We start from the raw sequence: 19,471 nt of genomic DNA on the forward strand, positions 1-19,471 counted from the left end.
TGGTCCTGACACACATATTTTACATTTAGGTCACCAGTGTATTTGGCCCTGATGTTTAAGTTTCACTCCTCTCAGGCTACATTTTTGTGGATTTAGCCAATGGCTTATATTTAGCTGGGAAGCATTATGTGATGCTTTTACTACTGAAGCCATTTCATCAAATGAAGTTATATTACATTACAGTAAAATGATTGGAGCATCCTGTGTAAAGAAATAAAAGCATGTGTTGAATTTTTCATTTATTATTTGAAAAGTGCAGATGCACTTGTAAAGCTGTTGTGATTAAAATTCTAAGGTTTTTGTTCCTTTCAAAGGGCAATTCTGATTATAATTTTTCAAAAAGACTCAGAGCTTGAATATCTCTGTATTTGCTAATCACATGATATCCATGTCAGAGTGCTTCACAGAAGCTTGTCAGGAATTGTTTTTTTTATAAGACACTCTTTCACCATGCTAAGTGCCTGCACATCAGACTTACTGCGTTGACTTCACTTGGCTCTCAGAACTTCTGCTCAGGTGATCCTTATCCGCCTGCCTTTGTGGTTTGGATCTTAATCATGTGTGTGATTAGGAATGGCTTCGATGCTTGTTTGAACAAGATCTGGTTTTACAGGGGAGAGTGAATTGATTCTTCAAGCCCTGCCAATATGGCATTAGAACATATTAACTAACATTAATAACAGAACTATTTGAAAAAGCTGATGCAATACTCCTTGCTTTGAACAGGGGCAGCACTAGCGAGCTTAACTCCCAAATGAAGCTATCATTCCATCTGACTGGCCACATAGATGTTAAAGTCCGTATGCATTGACTGTAGCAGCCTCTTAAAAAGTAATGAAGACATCTAAGTTAACATGTTCTCACATCACACCTTTAAATCCTCCTTGCAAGGGTTATGGAGCACTTGACAAGCACTTCTTCACCTGGGCTACCAGAACAGCAAGGGAAGATGCACAATACTTTGTCTTTTCTCTTTCTGAGATACAGTGAGCATTCTCTGTAGCAGTAACAGATCCTGCTGGTTTGAAAATTAGAGATCAGATCCATTAGTAAGAGACAGAACCATGGCTCAGGAGCCTCAAAATTAATGATTTGATTAAGGTAAAAATAGAGGGCTTGGTTAAGTGTTCAACTCTCAGATTTGAATTTGGAAAGTCTGTGAGTATACAAATGAATGCAGTATTTGCCGTCAGCAAAACCTATCTGTGTGTGGTGGCTTCCTCGCGCAACGATTTTACTTTAAAGCTTCCCCTCCAGGTTTTGGCTAATGTTAGCATAAAAAGCTTTATTTTATCATATGTTTATCATCCCGAGTCACCGATTTTTGCCCAGCACTGATGTGTGCTGGGCACAGAGGTGGACTTCCCTGTTACGGCTGCATGCCCAGTTGTGAGATGTGGTCGGTGCTAGTCGCGGCTGGGGTTTGGTGAGCCATTCAAGCAGCTCCACGGCTCAGTTTCAGCCGGCGTTTTGTGCTGTGCTTATGGAACCCGAGGCACGTGCTTAACGTCCGATGTACCGGCCCGCAGCCCGCACCCAGCAGCAAGCCCCCCTGGCCCCGGTACCATCCAGCTCCCCTTTTCCAGCAGCGCTTGACTCGGTGAGAGCAGCCGGGACGATCCTGCGCGGTGGCGGACGCGAGGTGGCGGTGCCGGCGCGCCCACGGCCGCGGGCAGCGCGGGGCGGGCGCGGAGCCGCGGCCGCTGCTTCCCCCTCCGCCGTTAAAGGCCCCGCAAATAAAGTGGGCGCGGGACCGCTCCTGCCGCGCCTCGCCGGGCTCCCCTCTCCTCCCTCCCTGCCGGCTCGGGCCCCTTCTGGGTCGCTGCTGGGGAGATGAGGAGTGCCGGCAGCGTGATAAAACCACGGTCCTGCCTGACAGCCACGGGCGTGCGTGCCGGCAGCCCGCATCCGCCGGGCGCTCCCGCCCTGCCCGCCCGCCTCGCCGGCTGAAGCCACCGCCGTGTCAGCGCGGAGCCGGGAAAGGCACGTTTCGGCGGCGGGCGGGCAGGGGACGGGCGCTGCCGACCGGAGGGGGACGGAGAGGAACGGAGCGGGGAGGAACTTTACCCGAACTCGAGCGGGGCGGGCGGCGGCGCCCGGCCCCCCGTCAGCCGCCCCGGTGCTGCCGCTGTCCGCGGTGCTGCCCCGGCCCGGGGCGCGGGCGCCTATCCCAGCCCGACTCCTTTAAGATGATGCAATCGGCATCGCCCTCCGCGCTCCCGGCCCCGCGCCGCTGAGCAGAGCCGCGCAGCGCGGCGCAGGGGCGCGGAAGCGGCCCCACGGCCCGGCCCGGCGCAGCGGGGCGGAGCGGAGCGGGGCGGCCCCGCAGCGCCCGGGCCCCGGCGGCGGCCCCGGCGGGGATATGGGTGTGCCGCCGGCGGCGCTGCCCGGGTGCCCGCCGCCGCGGGAGCCGCCGGAGCTCGTCAGCCCTTAGCACAGGCTGCGGGGTTTCTGCAAGTCATCTGCGCCGGCCGGAACGCGCACCCTGCGCTCCCCTGGCCCGCGCTCACGGCACCCCGCCGGATTTATTCGGGGGATTTGTTGTGGTTTTGGTTTGTTTTTGTAGGTTGTGGGGTTTTTTTGTTTTGTTTTGTTTTGTTTTCTTCTCCCCTGTTATGCTGTATGTATCAGTTCCTCTCATCACCTACCACGGTTAACTTTCCTGTGACTCGGTTTAACTCTTGAGATCTACATGGATGTTTAAGAGCACTTTTCTTGCCTTTGCTGTCCCTTGCTGGGATTGGATTTCATACTAACTGGACTCTGTGTGCCTGTATGTGTGTGCTGGGTGTCTTGAAATTTTGCTTTCCTTTACAAGAGCTATGCATTCATTGTAACCAAGGTAAGACTCGCTGTTCTTGTTCCCTCATGTGCATGTCTAAATGAGATGTTTTGTTAAAGACGAAGTATTTTTTTTCTTTTAAACCATGGATTCATATGTAGTCCTTCCATTGATAAGTACTTGTGAAAAACAAGTGTAGAACTTGCAAAAAAAAAAAACAAAAACAAAAACAAAAACGCTTTATAGCAAAAAATCTGTCTTGGCTTTCTAAACTGGTCTGCTTTTTTCTGTTGCAGCTTCTGTGATGCTTAGAAGAATAATTGGTGTCTTTTTTATGTTTTCCCTTTTGACAGACCTGTGACTGACCGTAGGCTTGGCTTGACCTTGATTTTGATGGCTTTGTTGGAAGATCTAATGATGTGATTGCATTTCATGAAGTGATTGCTCTCCAGCCTCTATGGCTTAGGGTATAAGCCACTTCTGCCACACTGTCACTCATGAACAATTCAGATTTTTTTTGAACAAACCTTTTGGCTGTTTTCCTTTTCTCACTTCACCTTTCTCTGCCTGTTTCTCCTAAATGTTGAGAGCCTTATTCTACACTTCGATGTGACTGATAGTCCTGCTGCTTTGGGCTGCTGATTTTTGTTTTAAAGTACAATGGCTCTAAGTGGCAACTGCAGGACTTACCTTCCTCCTCGAGAGCAGGGGACAGGGCTGCACTCCTTCCCAGAGGTAGTGGAGCTAAATGTGGGTGGCCAGGTTTACTTCACTCGCCACTCGACCTTGGTTGGCACCCCTCACTCACTGCTGTGGAAAATGTTCTCCCCAAAGAGAGACACAGCCAACGATCTGGCCAAGGACTCCAAGGGAAGATTCTTCATTGACAGAGATGGTTTCCTTTTCCGCTATATTCTGGACTATCTCAGGGACAAGCAAGTGGTTCTGCCTGACCACTTCCCAGAGAAGGGAAGGCTCAAGAGGGAGGCTGAGTACTTCCAGCTCCCAGACTTGGTCAAACTCCTGACTCCTGATGACAGCAAGCAAAGCCCTGATGATTATTGCCACAGTGACTATGAAGAGGTCTCCCAAGGCAGTGACACGAGAATATGCCCACCCTCATCACTCTTACCACCTGATCGGAAGTGGGGATTCATTACCATTGGGTATCGGGGGTCGTGCACTATTGGCAGGGAGAGCCAAGCGGATGCCAAATTCAGGAGAGTCCCAAGGATTTTGGTTTGTGGAAGGATTGCTCTGGTCAAAGAGGTCTTTGGAGAAAGTTTGAATGAAAGCAGAGACCCAGACAGGGCTCCAGAAAGGTATACCTCCAGGTTTTATCTCAAGTTCAAGCACCTGGAGAGGGCTTTCGACATGTTGTCTGAGTGTGGATTCCACATGGTGGCCTGTAACTCCTCAGTGACAGCTTCCTTTGTCAACCAGTACACAGATGACAAGGTCTGGTCCAGCTACACTGAATATGTCTTCTACCGTAAGTACAAGACGTTTCTGAGGGAAATGTAACTGCCTGGCTTAAACTGCTCTTTTCCGTTGACTCCACAATTTTCAAAGCACAGAGAGTGCAAGTTTCCTTGTGTCTGCCACGAACTAAGGCTTTATTTAGATCTGGGGGGATACGCTTCAGCTTCAGCTTTCAAAATGTAAAGCAAGGCTGAACTCAATGGCACGATCTTGGCTAGGTGGCAGCACAGACTGCCAGAAGCACCCCACCCCTGTGGTTTATAGATGCTGATGTCTCTGGCTGTGTAAAGCAGCCATATGACTGCCTTGCACGCTTCCGAGTATGTGCGGGATGCAATATAAGCCTTGCAAACACACTGCAGATTTAATTACAGAAAGTCTTCAAACGGGATTCAATTTACAAAGGTAATAGCTGCTTGATAATAGTCAAGCACAGTCAGCCAAGCCATCTGTCAACAAACCTGACACACTTACACATAGTGAAGGGAAAACAAAATCCTGTCCCCCTGGCTGCTTTTCAGCAGGGAGCCTTCTTGGAGCCAGCTGATGTGCTCTGAAATGAGGGCTCAGAGCAGAGAGGGGCAGGCTGCTGTGGCTTGTTATGCAATATGCCTATGAGAAACAAACTGTCCTCATAATGAGAAGTATCTGCCCTGCTTCCCACAATTGCATCAGATCACATACTGTTGTGGTAATTTTAGCAGATAGCTCTAGCAGGCTCATTAACTTTCTAAGCTGATATTCAGGTAGAGGCACCATTACCAATGGTAACATGAGAGTAATTCTGATTCTGTAATTCTGTATCAGAAAATAATTCCACAGCTCCTGTGCTTAAATGTTGGAGAGATTCATGGGACTGTTTTTGTTCCATTTCAAGAACATGAAGGATGGAACATTTCCCAAGTCCATTTGTAGAAAAAGGCTTTAGCCAGCTGCTGCTTTGGACAGCAGGGCTCAGAGAAGGCTAGTGCTTTGCTGGCAGACCTGCTGCCCTGTGTGTGGTGCTTACAGTTAGCAGGCTTAGTCACGTGGAGAGCTGACAAAAAGTTTTAGATGAAAGATGTATCAGGAAGTGCATAGTTTGTGTGTAATACTGGATTCAGCGCCATCTACTCTTGTGTCTGGGCTCAACAGGCAGCCCTAATCTGCTTATGTAATGATGCTTAAGTTAGCATTCTGAAAAGCCATCTGTATTTTTGACATGCATAGATTTACTTAAAATTAGTTTTCTAGCTGGATTTCTTAGCAAAATGTTTCTAAGGTCATGGATCTGCTTAGATTCCAACAGGGATGGATGATTTCTATTATTAGGCTTCCTCTGTTTGAAATCATAGTGCCTTGTACTAGTTATAGGAGGAGAATCAATGTAGTTAAAGGAATGGATTAGAATAAATTGTGTTTGCATTTATATTTAAAATCATAAAAAATGTAAGTTCCTTATTTTCTAATTGAAGAGAGGATGAATGTAGGTTTTGCATGAATCAGCAAACACAGACTCCTGATTTTCATATTATTTGAATTTTTATCTTCAAGGATTGCTCATTGCTTCCACATCACTATGGCTAGAGTTAGGTACCGAGATGCACCCAGTCAACCTGAAAGCAGGCATGATATCTACAGAATTCACCTGGAGCAAAAGAACGCTCTTTCCAAATCTAAAATCATTTCATTCTGAATTTCCAAAAATCATTTCATTTGAAACTTTGAGGACCAGTAAAACTGACATCTGGCTTTCTAGTGGAACATTACAACTTCTCTGCAGCTGCTTAGCCATAATTATTTAATTAGAAGCTGCCAACTGTGTCTATATAAGCATTAATTCATCAAGCTGTTGTGATCAGGTTGATGGGCCTAAACATGGGAGGTGTCTAATACAACTGGTTAGGCAGTTGCAGAGGTGGTCTTTGTGGAGCTGCTTAGTAGCTCCTGTGAAATGCACAGCTGGAAGGACTCTTCAGAGCTGGGAAAAGATGATTACTTCCAAAGGAGGAAGAATAGAGGGAAGAATGTTTTTTTTGATACACCAAATACATTGTACTCCAAATAGTACTCAGTAGTAGTAAATGCCTGTGGTTGGAGCAAAGATAAAGAACATTCTTGATGTGTGAGTAGATCAGATGGCCTGAAATGGGTGTAAACTGTGCAGCTACCCACATGGGTACAGTGTGTGCTATTAACAGAATTACACGATTAATATTGCATGATGTTTTCTCCCCTTGTTCACATGCAGGTACCATTAAGGCTAATAGGAGATTCATGTTCTATGTGGAGGAGGTTTTCCCAAAATGCAGGGCACACGGAAAGCATCCGGTACAGCAAACATGCAGCTGTTTTGCTGAGTGGGTGGCAAGATGGGCTGTGAAGCTGGCACTCGCGATGACAGTGCAATCCTTGGAGCACAGCTGGGCTCCACTCCAGTTTCAAATAGGCTGATGCAAAGGAGGGTTTGGAGACGGGCTGTGTTGCTGTGTTAGAGCCACAATTAAACAGTTTTTTGAAACACAGTTCCTGTGTGGTGGGTAGGCGGGAGTCACAGCCTGGCTCCTGCTCACAGGTGGGGTATGAGCTGAGGAAAGAAGTGAGGTTCTACTCATACATTTTCTTTTCCTCCTGTTTCTTTTATGTCAGAGATGTTTACTTAAATGTTATGCTGGCTAAAACTGGATTTCTGACTTGAGCGATTTTGTGGGTTTCACCCCTCCCTGTTGTTTTGATCATCTTAAAGTAAAACCTCATCTCCAAACACTCCCATTTTTGAAGAGGGTGATAGCCTGTGCTTTGATCTTCATTTTTACACGTTTTCAACCTTTACAATGGGATGAATCAAAAGTGTGCACTTGAACATCTGGTACATGTTGTGGTGGGGTGGGGGGTGTTACAGCATATGGGCTGTCTTAGCCTTTTCTAGCCTGGCCCTATTCCTAACTTCGCAGTGGCAGCAGCCCATTCTTTTTCACCACCTCTCATAACCTGCAAACCAGCTTTTTGTGCCTTATTCCAGTCTTGCAGCATTGCCAGGACTGTGGGTGACAGTCCTGCACGTGGATGTTGTGATTGCCAGAAAAGCAAAATAACAGGTCGGAAACAGAGAAGGCTTTAGCTTCTGACAGCAGATCAGCAACACAGTAGGCTGTGTGCACGTCTGCAGAGCAGCTGGGAACCAAGTGACATGGCGGTGGGATGGGATTCGGAAAAACTACATGGTGGCCTCTCTCTGCATATTGCTGTTGCCCCCAAAACCCTGATGCCACGTCCTTTCTTTCTCTGCTTGTCAGTGGCTGAGACTGTGATAGGCTCTTAGAACAGTTCACTGTACAGAGGGGAGATCTTGCCTCCAATATATCACATCAGACCCCTTGCTTTTGCTCTTATGGCTCCCTGCACAGTTGTGCATAGCACCATCAAGGAGCACGGCTGGCACCACAATGAGCAGGTTGCCCTCTGCTCAGCTGGAGCAATAAAGTGCGGGGTGAGGAGAGCTACTAGGCAAGAGCAAACAAATATAGAAGGAGGACAGATGGAGGAAAAGGAGAGGAAATTCACATGCAATCTGGAGACAAAGAACCAGGGGGAAGATGGGTGTACTGACAACTACACCACGACACAGTGAGGGAGAATTTGTTAGCTATATCAAGCCTTCAGTTTAACCCAAATGTTTTCTCGCAACAAGCAGGTGGAGAGGGGTTGACAAATGCTCCTTCAAGTTCTCTAGCAGAAAAGAATACAGGGATTTAGACAGATGACTGTCCCTGCCCTTCCTAAGGCCATGCTTCAAAGTCTGAGCAAGTATGAGAAAATCAGGACAATCAGTATGATTTGTGTAAGCCTTGTCTTGCTCTGTCCCTCTTCACATCTGCGCATGTGGAGCAGCTCAAGCACCTGCAGATGTTCAAAGGAAGCCATGAGACATTCCTAGCACTGTGGCTCTGAAAGCCAAAAATTAACAAGGCTCTTGCTCCTGAAGGACATGTGCTGCCTCTGCTCTCTCTAGTGACAGTTGTAAATTTTGGTTGCCTCACCTTACTCTTTCAAGAAGGTGCTGGCTGGGTGTGTTTTTCACTTGCTGGTAGTCAGGGGGTATGCAGAAATGTTTGTGAAGCAGGTTTCAGATTATCCTGGAGTAAACAGATGAATCCTCTTGGGTGGTGATGTGCAGGAGGGAGGAGAAATGCCAGGTGATACCCTTTGTGAATGCGCTGTGATGGCTGTTTATTGGACATGTTGGGATAATCATCACATCCTTTGTACAAGATGATCTACTTGGGATTAATGCAGCCAGCTGTGACCCATCACTCTGTATGTGTGAACAGAGCTAAAAGATCCCATACTGATATACATACCACTGACTCATAAATTAGTTGTGTGGCAGAAATTTGACTGACAAAACTGAATGCTCTTGCACATTGACACCTGCACTAGTAAGATGTAGAAGAGGAATATCACTTATTTTCCCTCTTTAAAGTAAGACTGTCATATGTCCTAGTAGTTGGTTCTGTCTGGTTTTAAATCAGTGAAGATCAAAATGACCCAAAAGATAACAAAAAAAAAAGTCTAATCCAATGAACACTGCAAGCTTCCTTTCCTGTTGAGAGGAGGTGTTTGTATTTCCAGGTAATTATTGTCATCATCAATGACTCTGGTCCATCCTGCCATACAAAACTCTCTCTCACAAGGATGATCGTTTGCAGGTGATGGGGCTGTCACCAGCCAAGTCTGTTAGCATATTCATGTCAGAAGGATCTTGCTCTGAGCTTTTTTGGTCAGACTTGAGTGGCAGTTGATTTTTTTCCAGTTTGTTATGGCAGGCTGAAAAACCTCCAGAGTTTTTGACTAGTTACTCCATAGCTGAAAAATGCTATTATTTATTGGAAATAAATATGGTCAAATCTGATTGTTAGATTAGTGTAAGAATCTCCAGCTCTATGGATATCTGAAACAAAATTTGGTAAAAAAGTTGGTTGGTTATAGGACACGGAGTTCATCCTAACAATGTATGAACAGTGACGTTCAGGAAATGACAAGCATGGCTTTTGGGTACTGGCCTTTGTCTCTCTCCAGTATTCACAGCATGGCTAGTTACCTCATAGCCCTTTGGGTATGATCTTCATTGACTTGAATGTTTGAGAGAGATGTTTATCATCATTGTACAGGTCTGTTACTTTGCTGCTCCAAAATACCACTTAGCAATGCAAATCCTCCCTCTGTCACAACACCTGTGTGGCAGCTAGACAGATATCCCACCAAGGAAAATTCTTACCCCTCTGTCCTGTGTCTGTGGAGGTCTCTGTGGTGGAAGGGGGGTTGTGAGTTCAGGACATAAAATGAGCACTGCCTGAAGAGGTTGAGGGGGGTTTGGTCTGGTGTTTGCAACTTCCCTCCCTTTCCGAGCTGTCAGAAGGGCTGTGTGTGCTTTGTGCAGTGCAGGTATCAGGGAAAGAATGGAAATATTCATGCTGGCTTCAGCAAATTGAGGGCCTGGTGGCATGCACAGGCTGTGGTCGCATCCTCGCTGCGCCTGGCCACCACTTCTGCTGCTGCAGGACCGACAGGTAATGGGCTGGAGGCAGAACCTCATTTGTGAAGCTTGCATTGCTGCTGCTGCTCTGTGATCCGGAAAGAGACTGTAATGACTGAAGGATTAACCAAGGAGGGCTGGCATTTGGGCGAAAGTAAATAAATAGATAAATAAATAAATAAATAAATAAATAAATAAATGTATTTTAAACTGCAGTCTTGAGCTGGATGTTTTCCAGGAACAGTGCATGTGAGGTCCCACAGCACTGTTTCAGTAGGCTGATCAGAGGAGGATTTTGCTCTAATAAAAATAGATGTGCACCAGTGAGATTTTCCTGGGCTGTTGTCCTGGGGAGGTGTGGAAACAGGGAATGCCTGGTCTGCTGCCCTGGGAGGGCAGCGAAGCAGCGTGGAATGGCTCCTGCCGCCTGGTTTGCTGCAGGTTTATTCAGCCTGGTGAGGTCTGGCCTTATTTAAAATTTGCTGAAATATAGTTGTAGTTCTTAGGAAAACAAAATCAGAAAGAGCAAAGGAGTGTAAATAAGAAAACATAACACAGATATTTGCTGTTCAGTGAATATCAGCAACATATTGTACACACAGACAAACACTTCCTTGGAGCAGGTTGCATTTTTTTTCTGTCCAGCCATCCTGGATTTGTTTAAATTTGTAAACACAACATTTTCTGTTTCTTTCCCCCCCCCCCCCCTAGTTTTTCAAGTTCAAGGCTAACATACAGTAAATATGGAGACAAGAAGCAAAATCTGAATTACATGTTTGCAAAGAGTAAAAGCAACCTTTTATGAAACTTGCTCAATACTGTATTTTTTGTAAAAGAAAAAGATCGACCGAAGTGACTTCGTCTTGGTGGAATTGCTTAAACTGTCACTAAGGCATAACGGTGAATGAGCTGACAAGACCACAGAATCTGGCTTGAGTAATTTCCCCCTGCTACTTCCTGAAGATGTGCTCAAGTTGATACTGGAATACATTAAATATTAAATATGAAATACATAAAAAGTAAAACATTGCTGCTATTATTATGTCTTCTAACATTGACCCAAGTACTTAGGGAACAGTGGAGCTTAAACTTCAAATCTGATGGAGCATGTTATTTTGATGGCTGGGAAGTGCTGAACACCTGCAATGCCTCTTAAGTCCATAAAGAGTCATGACTAATATGCAATATAAAAGCATAGTGCATAGGATAATGTCTCCCTTCGGGTTCAGTGTAGGACGCTGGTGTTATTTCTGTGCTAATGGCCCTTAGTATGGCCTTCCTAGGAACTTTGGACTCTTCTTTTGGAAAGAATGACCCTTGGTATTATCTCTGCTAGTAGAATCTGGGTGAATAAACTAGAGAATGAACAGCAGTGTTTGGGGCAATCAGAGTACTCTGTAGCCTGTTTTTCCTTGTTTTCCCAAATTAGCTTGTTAAATTAGTTTTCTAATAATATTTAAAGGAAAGCGAGAAGTCTAGAATTGTGAGAATACTTTTTATATTTCAATAGTAGGGTATAAGCTTTTTTTGTGATCCTGTTGACCGCTTTCTGTTGACTATCAGTCATGTGAAATGCCTTTCCATCTGTAAGCTGGTGTGAGCCCTCTGCAGCTGTGATAACCAGTTGGACTTAGGAAGCTGGTTAATAAATCACTAGTGTTAAAAATTTTCCAGTGCTGCTTCTGAATCTACTACAAATTAGTGATTTATAGGAGCTCATTGATTAGCTGCTAAGGCAGCTAAGAATTTCCTCTACCAAAAATACAGTGAAGAGAACCCTGGTCATCCTGATTTGCAATCTGTCCTGAAAAACTCCTTGAAAGTCTACATGTGAAAATCTCTGTAACTGTGCTCCGGACACTGGGCTCTGGAGTTTGTTGGAAAAAGACTACAACATTCCCAAACCTTTTATTTCAAACAGGGAAATTAACCTGAGTTTTGTTGTGCATTTCTAGAAGAACAGAATAACTTTGGAGTGAGTAGCAGCCCTAATGATGAGCTCAGAGCTTCGAGCTGGACTGCAGGTGGGAATGGAGATACAGTACTGCTGTTTGGGCATTAGTCTTTGGCCAGGGCCTGAAAGCCAAATTTAAAGGAAAAATTTTGTCTTTGCATATTTTGGAGGAGATTTATTTCAAGACTTCAGACTGAATTTCCATCAAACTGAATTACAGTATATTTTTACACCAGAATTAAATCAGGCTGAAATAGAACACAGTGGAACATGCTGATTTTGACTGAATTTTGCACCTTAAATATTCTCAAAGCCAAAAACCCAGAGCAAAGCTTGAGTGAGCAAAAAGCATGCCATCAAAGAGATTGAAAAAATGTTTATTTGTACTCCTACAAAGGGAATTTTACTGATTTTTTTCTCAGCTCAGAGGTTTCACTGGTAGTTTGGGGAAGTCCAACATTTCATTCCACAAAGGACCAGAAGGATTGCAGAGGGTAATCCCAAGACTGGGGTGTGAAGATGGCATCTTGCAAATTTACTATTTGCATGCTCATATGAAAATGTCATTACCGATAATCAGTAAAACTAAATATTGCACCTGTATTGGTAATGGATGCTTCCATATAAAATTTGAACAGTTTTCTCTTGCACTGTTGTTGCCTTGGTGTGTGGTCATATGGCAAATGAGCTGGGCATCAGAGCAGAAGACGGGGGATTCTGAAAAAAAATGAGATGTTTCACTGAAGATCTAAAATTTCCTAATCTACCAACATGCAAAATTCAGTAAGCAGGAATTTGATGAGTTGCTGGGTTTTTTTTAAAGTATGCTGGCTTTGGTTTTCTTTGGTTTACTGTCTTAGTTTTCAGGTGATCATCGAAGTCAGTGTAGGGAGCTGGTCCTCAAAAATGTGCCTGGTTCTTTTAGTTTGGTATGGTGTTACAACATAATTATGTGTATGTGTGTAAATTACCACTGTCCTCTTGCAGAATTAAGGAGGGAATTCTGTTTCTGAATTAATGGCCCAATAGTGGTCAGTGGTAATATAATGTTTATGCATAAATAATAATATTTATTGTATCATTTATTACCTCTATTGTTAATTTTGTAGTTACAGGCAGAGGAGCTCAGGTTAATGACAAAAGCTCTACTGATCCCAGTAGAGCTGCACCAGCTATCACAGCTGAAGGTCTGGCCAAGCATTTCTGCAGCACATTATCCCTGTATTGCTTCTTACCCTGGAAAAAGTGTATGCTCCCATGTGGTCTGGCTAATTAGAAAGGTTTGCTACAGAAGATACTTCCTTGTTTGACATAGCAAATATATTTAAAGTACTTTATTTAGGTACAGCTGGGTTTTCTTGAGAGGTCACTATGGGAAACCTGTTGCTGACAATTTCTTGAAAGCTGGGTTTCTTTTGTCTCTTAGGTTTGATCATGATCATGAGCTGTAACATGAATGCTTTTCTCTGATCAATTTACTTCTCTGTCAGTCCTGCCAGTATTGGGTAGAATGACTTTCTCTCAATTGCCTGTTAAGCCCAAAGACTTGTAGGTTAGAGAGGTTTTATAGCCATGGCTCAAATAAATCCTTTTGTTCCCTTGGACGTTGTTTAACCTAAGCCACGTGCAGTGCAAGGATGTCTTTACTTTCCCTGGTGAAGCCACAATTATCAAGATGCAAAAGCATGTGTTTCCTAGCTGGGGGAGGAGTATTTTCTAGGTATTCTTGATTTCATTCATTTGTGAGTATTCAAGAGAACAAAGTCTCTATTCTCTCAAGTCAATGCACTTCTATTACGTGAGCATTAAATCATTCCCTTCTTTCAATTCAGAGTCTGCAGCTAGAAAGCTGGTCTGCCTTACTTTAAGTAGACAAAGGATATTTAAATAAGGATGCTGATAAAAATGCATTCACCAGTAAAGATCTGATTAAAGAATCTGCTGCTTTAAAGAGTTCTGTAGGTGAAGGCAGAAGTCAAAAGATACTGTTGCAGAGGGATTGAGAAGCTGGTTTAAGTTTCGTCTGTGGGAAGAATTCCCACAACTCGGTAATATCCCCACCGCTGGGGAGAGACAGGTCCCTCCCCACAGACCCCTCTGCTGCAGCTCCTGGCGCAGGGGGCTTTGTACTGAGGCCAGATCAGCTCTTCCAACCCAGGCAATGGTGCTTCTGATTTCAGAAGTCCAATGAACATTTTCATGTTACTGTAAAGATGAACATTTAGTAGCCATAGTATTTGTTCTGTGCACTGCTTTTGATGCCCTACATCAGGGGTCCTCAAACTACGGCCCATGGGACAGATATGGCCCCCAGGGTCCTCAATCCGGCCCCCGGTATTTACAAACACCACCCCGCCCCCACCCCCCCCGTCACTGGGGGTTGGGGGGGAAACCAAGCAGCCGCAGATGACTTTCTGCCACTTCATCCGTGCGCCAGCCTCCTGTTTAAAAAGTTTGAGGACCCCTGTCCTACATGATGGAAATAAATAAATAAAATAACTTCCTTCCCAGAAGGACAGTATTGTCACACTATTTGGACTTAGAGTAGAAACAGATGTCACAACTAGGGTTTTTTTCTTGGTTTATGTCTATTAGTTGCTTTGGATTGGTTTTTTTTGCTTGCAGAATGGGCAATAAATAGAAGTGAGTCTACCGTCCATTATAAAGATAGAACAAAATTTCTCAGATATGGGATTAGGCAGCCCATGGTAGTTTGCAACCTGTTGAGACTGGCAGATCTATTGAAGTACAATCAAACCCTGCTCTAATTTCCACTTCTAAATCTTCAGAATACTTGACTTGTACCTAGGAAGCATCGGTATTTATACAGATTTTCTGGGTTTAAGAAGTCTGAATAACTTTTCCTGTGCCAGAACTCGAAGGACTGAAGAAGATGATCCATTTGAAACTCTTAATAATTGCATCCTTTCTTCCTCAACAGCAGCCCACATGTTTCCAGTCAGGCTGGTACAAAGCAGATGGCACAGCAGCAGCCAAGGCCTGTCACGTGGGCAGGATGATTGGTTTGTCTGCCTCTCCCTGGGCATCTCTGCAGTCTCTTTGATTTCAACAAATAAGGGATTCAGACCCCCTGTCTGAGGTTGCGCTTCGTCTGGCCATGAGATGTGTCCCATCCCCTTTGACTGGGTGTTGCACACTGTCCCATGCCCAAATAAATTTGATGCAGTAGCACAGAGGTTTCAGTTTGTGTATTCACAATCCAGCAACAACAGACTCAGGATCAAACCAAGTCTGGCAAAAGCCACAGCTCCCACAGCAAGCATTCATAGCTGCTGGCAGCAGAACTGAATTTTGTTCATTTGTACGTTTCTTTTCCAACTTTTGCTTGTGGCTTTGGTACAAACAGCATCCTATTGAAGTGCATCTAAATACATTAATAGATTTTCTTTACAAGAAGACACTCAACCTACAGACAGCAAAAGAAGAGCAAACCTTCCCACTAACTGTTTGGGAAATAGCCTCTCTACTGTGTGCCTGCTAATAAAAGTGCCATAGAAACCAATCATTTTCTGGATGAAAGCTAAAAGCTACATGACAGATAGTAAATAAATAATTGCAGGGAAACATTGCACATAGATTACTTGGGGAACAGGATTTAATTAAAATTTGTGAACATGCCTACGTAGTTCCACTGATCAGGAAAAAATGGATATGTGCTACGTCTGTAAGATTTACTCACTTGATGGTGTTTTGCCTTCCTTCACTCCGTCAGTTTCATCCACTTTATATCCTGCAGTGGTAAGATAACACATTTCTGGTTTTCTTTCTTGAAGAAATTGATCCTAAGAAACACCAGACATGATGTATGGTTTGTAACTCTATAATATTTCTAAGGAAAAAAAATAATCACTGAAGAAGGCTGGGCAAGTATTATATTAATTTCCATTTTAAAATGTTTTTTTTTTTTTTTTCCCACTAGGAGCAATAAAAAATATGCAAAGGCTTTCAGCATCCTCTCTAGCAATAATTAGTTAAAAGATGTTATAAATCTTGCTAGGCTAATTTAGCAAGGTAGGTTTTTTTAGACACTTCACAAGACAGTTTTTTGCCATTGAATCCAAACTCATCCCTGGATTCACAATACCAGCCACTCTGGGTCTTGCTGGGGTCTCAGCATCTCCTCTTTCTTCCATAACAGAGACAAACAGGAGTCTTGGAGGTGACTGTGACTGGTACCTGGCAGAGGTGCAGAAGGACCAGGCAGTCACAGCCACCTCCATGGTCCAGCACAGGGCACTGGAGTGGTGCCAGGGGACTTGAACCTCATCGCAGCAGTTATGGATGTCTGTTCTGGAAAGGCTTCACTGGGGCTGCCATCTCTGCAGGATGGCAAACTGTTGTTCTCAACTGATATTGTTGAGAACAAAATATATTCCACGAGAAGCATGAGAGTTTTTTCTGTTCATTTTTCAGTCTTCACATGTCCTGCCCAAATTGCCTTTTTATATTAGGGCTGTGAGGCAGCTCCTGGAGTGCCGTTGATGGCCTGGGCCTCTTTCCCCCACCCCAGGGAGAACAGCAAGCACCGATTCATTTTGCTCCAAGTTGGCTGCTTTTTGTTCCCCGTCTCATTAAAGTATGGCAGCGAGTTGTTTGGTAAATGAGGAGGCTGCTGTCCTTGCTAGCATAATTGTGATTTGGCGTATTGGTACAGTATTAAAATTCCAATTGAACAGATGGTGTCAGGATTTTAACTTATGCTTATGAGATACAGATGGTCCAAGGACTGAACTTGTACACTAGCTATTTTTATTTTTAACAGGTTAAGAACAAATTACTTTTTTGACTGTTGTTACTATTTACTGTGAGGGCAGCGAGGTGCTGGCACGGGCTGCCCAGAGCAGCTGTGGGTGCCCCATCCCTGGCAGTGCCCAAGGCCAGGCTGGACGGGGCTGGGGGCAACCTGGGCTGGTGGCCGGTGTCCCCGCCCCTAGCAGGGGGTTGGAACCAGATTAACTTTAAGGTCCCTTCCAACCCAAACCATTCTACGGTTCCATGGTTATTGCTCTATGTGTCATTTTTTTCTTTCCCTGTGCATGCGTGCATGCATTCATGTGTGTGTCTGTGCAAGTGTACAAGTCTTCTCAAAATCCCTTTTCCGTGTGACTTTAGATTGAAAACAGCCCTATTTCTACCTAAAACTCCTCTCTCTATATGTACTGTTTCCTTCTCAGTGGCCCTTTTATTTCCCCTTAGACCTGTTGCTGTTCTGGAGAGGTGTGGGTTTGAGGATGGGTCTGGTGGGGTTGCACACTGGAGCTTGGCAGAGGTGCGGGTTCCCTGTACTCAGCCCAGACTCCTCAGGAGAAATCTGCCCGGGTCCCCAGGGCAAGCAGGTCCTATGCAGGGCTCGCAAGGAGGTGGCTGCTCCAACCCCCCCCCCCCCCCCCCCCCCCCTTGGCTCTGAATCCTCTGGCAGGGCTTGTGCAGCCAGGGAGTGCCACACAAGCCACATACAGCTGATGTGACTGAGGGTGCTAGGGCAGGGTTCTGGCTGCACTGGAATAAATGCAGATGACCCCACTTTTATGCCAGTAAAGACTGATGCTTATTATCTAATCCTGTCATGAAACACGGTTATATTTTCATCACAATTTATAAGCTTATTTAATCTTTTATAGAAAAAAACATAAAATCTGCTACTATGAATTATTAATGTCCACTCAATATTTTACACCTACTACATAGTACCAATTTTCATGCTAAGGTATCAGTGTTTTGCATAAAGCAGCTGTGTACATTTTCCGTACTGTTTCTATTGCCCCATGTCATATACTCAAGGGAAGGATGTGTGAGCATATTTTTCAAGCAAGTCTCTTGTGTGCCAGCCTTGATTCTGCTTTGGCTTCATGTCTACTGGGGGCTGCAGTTGGTAGCATCTTCTTGGAGGGGTGAGGTTTGATGTGGCTCACTAATCTTCCTTTTTGGCAGGGGTGTTTGCTGTGTGCAGCTGGTCACAGGGAAGCTTGTGCCAGTCCAATGTTGGTGTTTGATTCAGAGCCCAGTCCATGAATCAGGAGAGTCCCAGTGCCTCCTACACTGAAACAAGCTGTAGGTATTTGAGATCTTTAGATTGGGGAAAACAACATATCCCAAGGGTTAAATCATTGAGTGTCTACCCAGCTTACTCCTAACAAGGGAACATGTTTCTGAGATCTGACTGTGATCAAGTGACTGGACCAGCAAAAATAAATCTTAGTCTGTTACCTGTCTTTGATGCATTTCACTTGTACATCCTGGCGATAGCAGCTGCAGGGAAGGTTTCCATGAAAGACAATGCAAACATTTAACACAAGGGCAAGGATGCCAGTTGCAGGTGTAGGTACAATTGGGTTCATTTATTCCTCCCTCATGCCTGCTGCCATTACTCATTCCTCTCGCATGCAAATGTACAAATCTCCCTGCTGCTTGTGAAAGCCCACAGTGTTTTAGAAGACACTGTTCCTGCCCATAAAGCACAGTGGGTCTGGGAGCACAGTGCTAACAGGATGGAGGCACTTTCCTGTCGCAGGGACCTGGCACCGCAAGACCCCCGTCTCCCTAGGTCACCATTCAGGGCCCTCAGCTGCAGTTTTTCGTGCTTCCTGGGAAACTGGTGGAGAATGTAAAGGTCTTTGGTAGCAGCTGGGCTGGAGGGTGCAGTGGGGGGCTGGCTGGGGGATTGCAGGGATGCTTGGGCAGCCTGCAGACCAGAGTGCTGCTGAAGCATATCTCCAAAGGCTGTGAGATGTCTTGTCCCCATGGGGCTGGCATGTCCCCTCTTGCTGGGGTGGCTGCACTGATACAGAAAGGGCTTTTGGGATCACCTGGAGCACAAAAATTTGCCCTCCCACCTATTTCTGATAATTAGTATTTTCCATAATTATCCTGCATAAGATGACATTGACCGAGAAGCCCATGCCATAGCCAGAGGTGTTTGAGCTAATTTAGTTTTCCTGGGAGGGAAAGGGAAGGGTAGGCTGTGTACAGCACCAGGGCTGCCTGGCACTGTGCCGCCGAGGGGCATGCATCAGCCTCTCCTCTGCTCAGATGCTTAAGTACTAATGGGGGCAGGGTGAGTGGGTGAGTGAAATAATGAATATTTCATGGGAAAACATTACAACACTGTATATGAGAGAGCAACTGACTCCATCACATCCTCACAGCTACCTCCTTGCTTTAGACAATGCATTTTTTTCTCTTGGGTTACCTGATGGGGAGCAAGGCAGTGAGAGAGGAAAGGCACAGCGCACTGATCCAGGCTGCCACCTTCTCCCTAGTGAGCATAAATATTTGAAAGTTTGTGTTGCTGCTTCTGAACAAGGGGATTAAAGAGCTCTGAAATATTAACTTCTTGCACTTAATAGAAGCATAGAATGGTTTGGGTTGGAAGGGACCTTAAAGATCATCTAGCTCCCACTCCCCTGCCGTGGACAGGGACACCTGCTGCTAGACCAGGTTTGTTCAAAGCCCCGTCCAGCCTGGCCTTGAGCACTGCCAGGGGTGGGGCATCCACAGTTCTCTGGGCAACCACCCCCAGTGCCTCACCACCCTCACAATGAAGAATTTCTTCCTAATATCTAGTCTAAACCTACCCTCTTCTAGTTATGCTGTGTTGAAAGATTTTCTTCAAAACCACAGCCCCTCTGCTCTGTGGGATAGGAAAGGGGTCTCCCTCTGCCCCTGGAGTTTATGGGCAGCAGTGACCCCCTCTTTCCATCACTGGGGGAGATCTCCA

General features: G+C 45.2%; 1 protein-coding gene across 3 annotated transcripts in view; it reads left to right on the plus strand.

Moving 5' to 3' along the window:
- The window catches only part of KCTD16 (potassium channel tetramerization domain containing 16), a 90,255-nt gene that overhangs the window by 5,454 nt on the left and 65,330 nt on the right, over window positions 1-19,471 (plus strand). Inside the window, exons 1-2 of one of the 3 annotated variants that reach the window (XM_040604269.1) lie at window positions 2,300-2,842; window positions 3,136-4,274. In XM_040604269.1, the coding sequence (XP_040460203.1) occupies window positions 3,443-4,274 (832 nt within the window). In that variant the 5' untranslated portion in view covers window positions 2,300-2,842; window positions 3,136-3,442. Of the gene's footprint in view, window positions 1-2,299; window positions 2,843-3,135; window positions 4,275-19,471 lie in introns of those variants that run through there. The other 2 variants (XM_040604271.1, XM_040604270.1) reach the window with 2 other exon arrangements.

Source organism: Falco naumanni, chromosome 8 (genome assembly GCF_017639655.2).
Source record: "Falco naumanni isolate bFalNau1 chromosome 8, bFalNau1.pat, whole genome shotgun sequence".
Classification (NCBI taxonomy): Eukaryota; Metazoa; Chordata; class Aves; order Falconiformes; family Falconidae; genus Falco; species Falco naumanni.